Source organism: Pezoporus flaviventris, unplaced genomic scaffold (assembly GCF_033815535.1).
Source record: "Pezoporus flaviventris isolate CSIRO_AGI_PZ_B2104156 unplaced genomic scaffold, CSIRO_AGI_Pfla_v1 ptg000036l, whole genome shotgun sequence".
Classification (NCBI taxonomy): domain Eukaryota; kingdom Metazoa; phylum Chordata; class Aves; order Psittaciformes; family Psittacidae; genus Pezoporus; species Pezoporus flaviventris.
In genome coordinates, this window is record NW_026892584.1 from 33830388 (window position 1) to 33838388 (window position 8001).

Here is an 8001-nt window from a genome sequence, read left to right on the forward strand (position 1 = left end):
TACTGTCTTTACTACCGTAACAAGTGTCCTCTGAAAACTGTTGATAGCAAGAATTATGCAAGACATTCTAAAAGCTATCAAAGAAAAGGGGGAGGGGGAAGAAGGGGTGGGGGGGAAAACGTGTTAGCCATCCAATCGCCTTTCAAAAATTTATGCTAAAAAACATGATCTAAGTTTTGAACAACTCCATTCACGAGATCATTTCCAGAAACATCTAAGGAAGGATACATCATAGTTATCAGTTTTGAAACTGGAGTACATTCGGCATGTAGTGATAGATCACTAGATGGCCAAACCCATTCCAGCTTTACAACATAAGCTTCAAGTATTTTGTATGCAACACACTATTCACTATGAACCAAGTGTCTACTATGCTTGTACTTCATGGCAATCTTCCATGTCTTTCACTTGGCCTACCACGAATGAACTCTGGTTAGAGCCTACTTGCTTTTAGAAATCACATTAGAATTACGCAGCAAAACCTTAAGGCAACAGACACAAAACTAAGACCAGCTCCTTTTCTGGGTAAGATGAGGAAAGACTGTACCGTCTAACATACACACTTACCATCACTCTCTGCCCTGACTAGCAGGGACATGCCCTTGAGCCTCTCCACGTAGCAAGAGGACACATGCCCTGTGCCTCGATCGTCCCACTGGCGGTCTTCATTTAGCGTGTAAACCTTCACCCTCCGCCGGGTGTCAGTCATCCTGCCGCCTGCCACAACACAGCCACCACTCTTGCTTACAACAGCTGGACAAGCAGGAGGCTACTCGGCGGCTAGGCTCCCCTCAAAGGAGGGGAGCGGGAGATAAGGTAGCAGCCCCACACAGGCACACCAAGCAAGCTTTTCTTACTCCTCTTCAGTGCTCCAAGGGACTCCTCATTGCCGAGGGTAACAGGGTTGGGGGAAGGGGTTCAAGGGAAAAAGGGGAATGAGAAAAGAGGTGGAGATGGAAAAAGGGAGCTGCTCCAGGTACCGTCAGGCGCAGCACAAAAGACGAATAAGCCTGCGCAGAGGAGAGAGGCTCTTTGGAGGGTGAAGGGCAGGCAGGAGAGGCGGTAAAGAAGGGCTCCTGGAGGAGAAGCGGATCCACGGGAGTGGAAGCAGCGGTGGAGAGCAGATGGCACGGGCAGCAAAGGGCAGCCAGCCCGGGGTGACAAGAGCAGGGGACCCGGGCCCTGGCGAAGGAAGCAGGCGGGAAGCTGGCGAGGCTGCGGTGAAGCAGGCGAGGGGAGGCAGGCGGGAGAGGGGCCACTCGCCCGGGCCTGGAGCTTGGCTCTATTGTGCAGCAGCTGCCCAGGCCCGAAGCCCCTCGCTCGCAGTCCGTCAGCGCGGGGCTCCGAGGTGCCGCCCTCCTTCCCGCCGGCGCTGGCCGGGGCCTGTAGGCGCTGCCTGTCCCGGAGCAGGATGAAGCGGGCTGGCAAGCTCAGCACCTCGTCTGCCCCATGAGCTCCCGTCGCAGGCAGCGGCTTCACTCCCACTACGACTCCGCCGCCATGTTCTTCTTCTTCCTCCTCCTCCTCTTCCTCCTCCTCCCGGTCTGCGGTGGCTCAGTCCTGACTCCTTTGTGCACCCTGCGACTGGGCTGCCCTCCAGGCACTCAGCAGCCCGGCCAGCAGAGAGGCGCTCTGTTCTGCGGAAGGGGCGAGGAGGGACGGCGCGGTACGATGCGGCCCATCCAGCCCGGCTCCCTCCGACTCCGCCTCAGTCACTGCGCGGCCGCCATCTTGGTTTCACCTCTCACTGGAAGCGCGGGGTCTCCCAGCCAGCGGCGGAACGGGCCGCCCGCCAGTGCTTAAAGGGACAGCCGCCCCGAGCGGGCACCGGGAAGGGTTCGCGCCGCTGGATACGGCGCTCTACTGGTGACTTCACGGAGCACTGGCAGCCCCGCACCGGCACCACCGCCCCCACGCAGCGTACTGCACTGCACTGCACTGCACTGCCGGAGCTGCGCCAGCGGGACACCCCTGAGACCCGGCACGGGCCGTTACCGCGGGCCTAGGGAGGGGCGGCACGGGGTGACAGCGCCCCCGGCGGCGGCGCCGGCTGTTCCCGCGCTCTGCGCAGCGCGCTGCGGGGCCTGAGGTGACCGCTGTCGCGGCGAGACGGGATGTGTCCCGCGTGTGCGCGGGCCGGGAATGTCAAACGCGCAGCCCCGGGTCCCACCGCGGAGGAGACATCGAGCTGTGTTCAACCAGGTTCGCGTTTGTGTGGCTGCTCTGCGAGCACAACCGGGATGGTTATCTCGCAGAAGGGTTTTTTCCTTCCTTTTTTTTTCCCTGTCACACATTGCTGAGTGAGCCTCAAGTCAAACAGCTTCTGTCTGAACGGCTGTTGGGTCTCCATAGGCAGAAACAGGATCTAACAATCGCAGTAACAAACAGAAGCTTTCGAGTCTCTGCTTTTGCCACTGCTGCCAACATCTGAACATATGTTTGACAGATTTCCCTAAAATATGCAAACACAGTAGTCATTTGGGACCCTGCAGACACACCACTGTGTGAGTCCACCTTATATTCTAGGTACACTACACACATGGGAGCTCACTGTAATTTATGTACTCTATTAGATTATTTTTTATACTTTAAGGCAAGTACTGATACTTGTTTATCAAAGTGAGTTATACCCGTGCTAGTTAGAGCCAAACCCACAGGTGATGAGCTTTCACTCCAGAATTCATTACACTCACGAGGAGGCCTCCAGTCAAGCACTGTTTTCCTTTCTCCACTTTCTAGTTTGCTTGCCATGTGATGAAGTCAGTGCTCAGCTACAGAATTGGTACTTGGCTCCCCAGTGGCTCAGATAAACCACTCGCCCTTTGCTTTAAGGCCTGGCTCTGTTGCCTGAGGACTACTTAAGAACACAGATGCCTTCAGGAGTATTGTTTGGGTGCCCTTAAAGTAGCTGAAGGCATGTTGTGCTGGCTAATGCAATGAAAGCTTTGAAAAAATTTGATTGTCAGAACTGCAGGTTATGGGCCCCAATGAAGGGAAACCTCACGCAGCACATGCACAGAAAGGCACTTTTTACCTTTGTTTAACCACCTGTGCAGCCCTTGTAGGGACTTGCCCTGGGAAGTGCTGTGCCAGAATTTCTTTCAGGCAGTTCTGGAGATGGATTCTTGTGACTTCAAAAAGGAATGAGGACACTTAGAGAAACCTCCGTGGGACCATTACAGTCATTTACAGTTTACAAATTGTACCCTCTTGTGGCCATCAGACTAAGCATAGACCACACTGTTAACTGCAGTTTGGTTCTTTCAGTGTTTCTTGTGAATTGAAAACAAGAAGTTGAATCAGATTTCAGTTTACATATTTTGCTATCTGCAGATTTTGGGTTCAGCTTCTCTTAATTGGCCCTGTATTATTTTGATACCAGTCTGAAAAATGCTCAGCCCAACAACAGTGCCCACTTCTCAGGGTTTTATCCCAATTCTCATTATACTTAGCAAAGTGTTTATTTTTTTTTCAAACATTTCCACCCCAATGCTTCCAAAAGAAAGGGTGGGTGCTGAGGGCAACTACCCATCTTGGAAAGCAGATGTTAAAGAAAAAAATCCCACTCAGTTTATTTTTCTTAGAGTCATGAGTTAGAAGGCAAACGTGTCAGGTCATACCTCAGTACATTCCCCCCACTTCCAGGGGTTCGGTGGACTGTGTCCAGAAAGAAATATCTTCAGGGATTGTGAGAGGCCATTCTTAGCTGACTTAAAAGGTTAAGCTCCTTAGTTCCTGTAAATAATAGAAGACCATGCCCTGGCAGAGGTTTTGGCCCACCAGGAATTGAGTAATAAGTGAGGAAATGGAGTACTGAATACAGTTTTAAGCTTCTCATATTCACAGGAAAGTAACTGCATGTGGATCAGTGTAATAGGAATAAGCCTAAACTGGGTTTACCAACAAGGGCCTCTTGCACAGCAGTCCAAGAACAAGATAACTTCTTTCATTATCTGCTTCTAATCTGGGGAAAGAAAATGACATTGTTATAATGAGATCAGACATGTAACTTGGAACTATGCATTAAAGCACTGTTAAGAGTTCCTAAAACTCCTAGCTAATTACTTTATGACAAAAAAAAAAAACAAAACCACATATTGGGGAAACTAACAATTTCAGACTTTATTATGTAAAACTAACTGCTAAAATATTAGTCAGTGCTTGCCTGAGTATTTTGATATGGTTACATTCAGTATGTGCAAACAAGGTTACAATCCGTATTGTATATACACACATGGATACTGGCTATGTGTTCTTGTTCCCAAGACACATGTTTTGACTTTTTCCAGAAAAAGGCTGTGGAAAATGAACGACTGAGTGAAAAGAAAAATGACACAGAAAAACTATATCAAAGTAGGGGGAGTCTATAAAGACGTCTCTAAAGAAGTCAGGATATTGTGATCAAGAAAGTGGGGAGATTTTGAAACCCATATTGTCATCTTAATTTTCACAGTGCTGAAAAGACCCTAGTCTTGGAAGCAGAGCTTCCTTCGAGAATTCTGTGCAACTGCATAGCTATGCACAGGCTGTGTTTTTTTTGAATTCCTGTATGCCTCTGGAAATGTTACACTTTAAATGTGTAGGCCTCATCATCAAAGACTGAAGAATTTCAAAGCACTGGTGAAGCTATTGGATGCAGAGAACATGTCTGGGTCATTTATTCATCTGATAGTGAAAATTCCTCTATTTCTGAGAAGGGAACTCTAAGACACCTGAATTATGCTAGCTGTCACTATGAAATGTGTGTTTCTATTTTTACATTTATTATTGTGTCTGTTGGCTGTATTTGTAAACCTTTTTAGTAAGATGTTATTGAGGACTATTTTCCTTTTTTCTGTGGCAGAGTTCTATTGCTAACTTTTGTTCCTTGTATGTTTTTTTTGTTTTGTAATTTTTTGCAAGATTTCCAGTACTTTATCTGTGACTCAGACTGCAACAGGCTTCTCCTAAACCCACATGGTTACTGGTCTTCGAGAAAATGATGGATAGAGCGGAAGAAAGTCTGAGATCCATGTCGTAACTTTGTTTCCAAGAAGCTTTGAAAGCCCACTAAAAATCCAGAAGAGTAAAAAAAATAGCCCTTCCTATGATGTTTCTACCTAATCACATAAAAAAAATTATTAAGCAATGCAATATTCTCATTAAAATAAATTCCTCATTACCTTAGTGCATCTTAAGGTGAGTCAGGAAACTGTTAAAGCTGTTTCCATTTGTGTAAATAGGTGGATTTAGAGCGAAAAGGGAGAAAGACCAAAAATGGAGGAGAAGGGACATTGTCAGAGCCAGAGCAAGACACAGAAGCACATGAACACAGACAGAGAGACTCTCATCCCTATACATATACACAGGGCCTCTGTAGGCTGGTACTTTTAGTTAAGGAAGTCATCTGGGATGATTGGGCTCAAGCTGTGTAAGTTTAGTGTCAGGTTCCTGTACAAAGCTGGTGAAACCAACAATATTTTTCTCTATATATATTAAAAAAAAAAAAGTCAGAAACCTGAAAAGACCTTCTGGGAAAAAAAGGAGGAATATGAACTTTTTGAAGGAAGCATTTTAGAATCAGCCATTGTACTGACAACACCTCAAATATAGGCTTTTTCAGTTTTAAAAGTTATGAGTCACTTCAGTGTTTGTGACAATGATGATCTTAAAAATGCAAATAATTCAAGACACACAGAGCAGGAATGATTGTAGTACAAGTTACGACTAGGTAATATGAATAGCACACAGATGGGGAGCACATCTAGCTACTAGAGAGATTACTAATTATCTGTAGGCGCTAGGATCCTCATTTTTGTATATGAAACTAATGAAGTAAAAGTGAGAACTTGGCACCCAGTCTGTGTAGTCTGTGGATGAGCTCTGCAGTGAACAGCGGCAAGGCATTTAGGAAGGGTATGCTCGATGTCATAGAATCATAAAAGAGTTAGGGTTGGAAAGAACATTAAAATCATCTAGTTCCAAACCCCCTGCCATGGGCAGGGACACCTCACACTAAACCATGTCACCCAAGGCTCTGTCCAACCTGGCCTTGAACACTGCCAGGGATGAAGCATTCACAGGTTCCTTGGGCAACCCATTCCGGTGCCTCACCACCCTAACAGGAAAGAACTTCCTTCTTATATCCAATCTAAACTTCCCCTGTTTTTTAACCCATTACCCCTTGTCCTATCACTACAGTCCCTAATGAAGAGTCCATCCACAGCACCCCCATAGGCCCCTTCAGATACTGGAAGGCTGCTATGAGGTCTCCACGCAGCCTTCTCTTCTCCAGGCTGAACAGCCCCAACTTTCTCAGCCTATTTTCACATGGGAGGTGCTCCAGTCCCCTGATCATCCTCGTGGCCCTCCTCTGGACTTGTTCCAACAGTTCCATGTCCTTTTTATGCTGGGGACACCAGAACTGCACACAATACTCCAGATGAGGTCTCACAAGAGCAGAGTAGAGGGGCAGGATCACCTCCTTCGACCTGCTGGTCACGCTCTTTTTGATGCAGCCCAGGATACGATTGGCTTTCTGGGCTGCGAGCGCACACTGACTGCTCATGTTCATCTTCTCATCAACCACAACCCCAAGTCCTTCTCCGCAGGGCTGCTCTGAGTCTCTTCTCTGCCCAACCTGTAGCTGTGCCTGGGATTGCTCCGACCCAGGTGTAAGACCTTGCACTTGCCATGGTTAAACTTCATGATGTTGGCATCAGCCCACCTCACAAGCGTGTCAAGGTCCCTCTGGATGGCATTCCTTCCCTCCAGCGTATCGACCGAACCACACAGCTTGGTGTCATCGGCAAATTTGCTGAGGGCGCGCTCAATCCCACTGTGCATGTCAGCAACAAAGATGTTAAACAAGACCGGTCCCAGAACTGATCCCTGAGGGACATCACTCGTTACTGGTCTCCAGCTGGACATTGAGCCATTGACCACAACTCTTTGCATGCAGCCATCCAGCCAATTCTTTATCCACCGAGTGGTCCATCCATCAAATTGATGTCTCTCCAATTTAGAGACAAGGATGTCATGTGGGACAGTGTTGAACGCTTTACACAAGTCCAGGTAGATGACATCAACTGCTCTACCCCTGTCCATCAGTTCTGTAACCCCATCATAGAAGGCCACCAAATTGGTCAGGCAGGATTTCCCCTTAGTGAAGCCATGCTGGCTGTCACCAAGCACCTTGTTGTTTTTCATGTACCTTAGCATGCCTTCCAGGAGAATCTGCTCCAAGATTTTGCTAGGCACAGAGGTGAAACTGACTGGTCTGTAATTCCCCGGGTCATCCATTTTCCCCTTCTTGAAAATGGGGGTTATATTTCCCTTTTTCCAGTCATCGGGAACTTCACCTGACTGCCATGATTTTTCAAATATGATGGACAGTGGCTTAGCAACTTCATTTGCCAGCTCCTTCAGGACCCGCAGATGGATTTCATCAGGACTGACGTACTTGTGCACGTTCAGGTTTTTAAGATGATCTCAAACCAGATCCTCTCCTACAGTGGGCCCAGTGGGCCTAGGGTCTTCATTCTCACAGTCCCTGTGTCTGCCTTCCAAGACTTGGGTGCTGTGGTCAGAGCCTTTGCCAGCGAAGACCGAGGCAAAAACATCATTCAGAACCTCAGCCTTCTCCAAATCCAGGGTACCCAGTTCTCCCAGTGTAGGGGGCCTATATTGTCCCTAGTCTTCTATTCGCTACGTACCTTTAGAATCCCTTCCTCTTATCATTAACATCCCTAGCCAAGTTTAATTCTAACTGGGCCTTAGCTTTCCTAACCTGGTCCCTAGCTTCCCGGACAACGTCCCTGTACTCTTCCCATGCCACCTGTCCTTGCTTCCACTTATTATAAACCTCTTTTTTCCTTTGAATTTTCCTCAGCAGCTCCTTATCCATCCAAGGAGGTCTCCTGGCCCTCCTGCTGCACTTCCTTCTAATTGGGATGCAACATTCCTGAGCTTGTAGTAGGTGATCCTTGAATATCAACCAACAGTCTGTGGCCCCCCTGCCCT

General features: G+C 47.9%; 1 protein-coding gene across 3 annotated transcripts in view; it reads right to left on the minus strand.

Moving 5' to 3' along the window:
* The window catches only part of PPP4R3A (protein phosphatase 4 regulatory subunit 3A), a 43548-nt gene extending 42528 nt beyond the window's left edge, over window positions 1-1020 (minus strand). For 2 of the 3 annotated variants that reach the window (XM_061463795.1, XM_061463794.1), the window contains exon 1: window positions 568-1020. In XM_061463795.1, coding sequence (XP_061319779.1) covers window positions 568-709 — 142 coding nt within the window. In that variant the 5' untranslated portion in view covers window positions 710-1020. The remainder of the gene's footprint in view (window positions 1-567) is intronic. The other variant, XM_061463797.1, reaches the window with a different exon arrangement.
* Between the last annotated feature and the right edge of the window lie 6981 nt (window positions 1021-8001).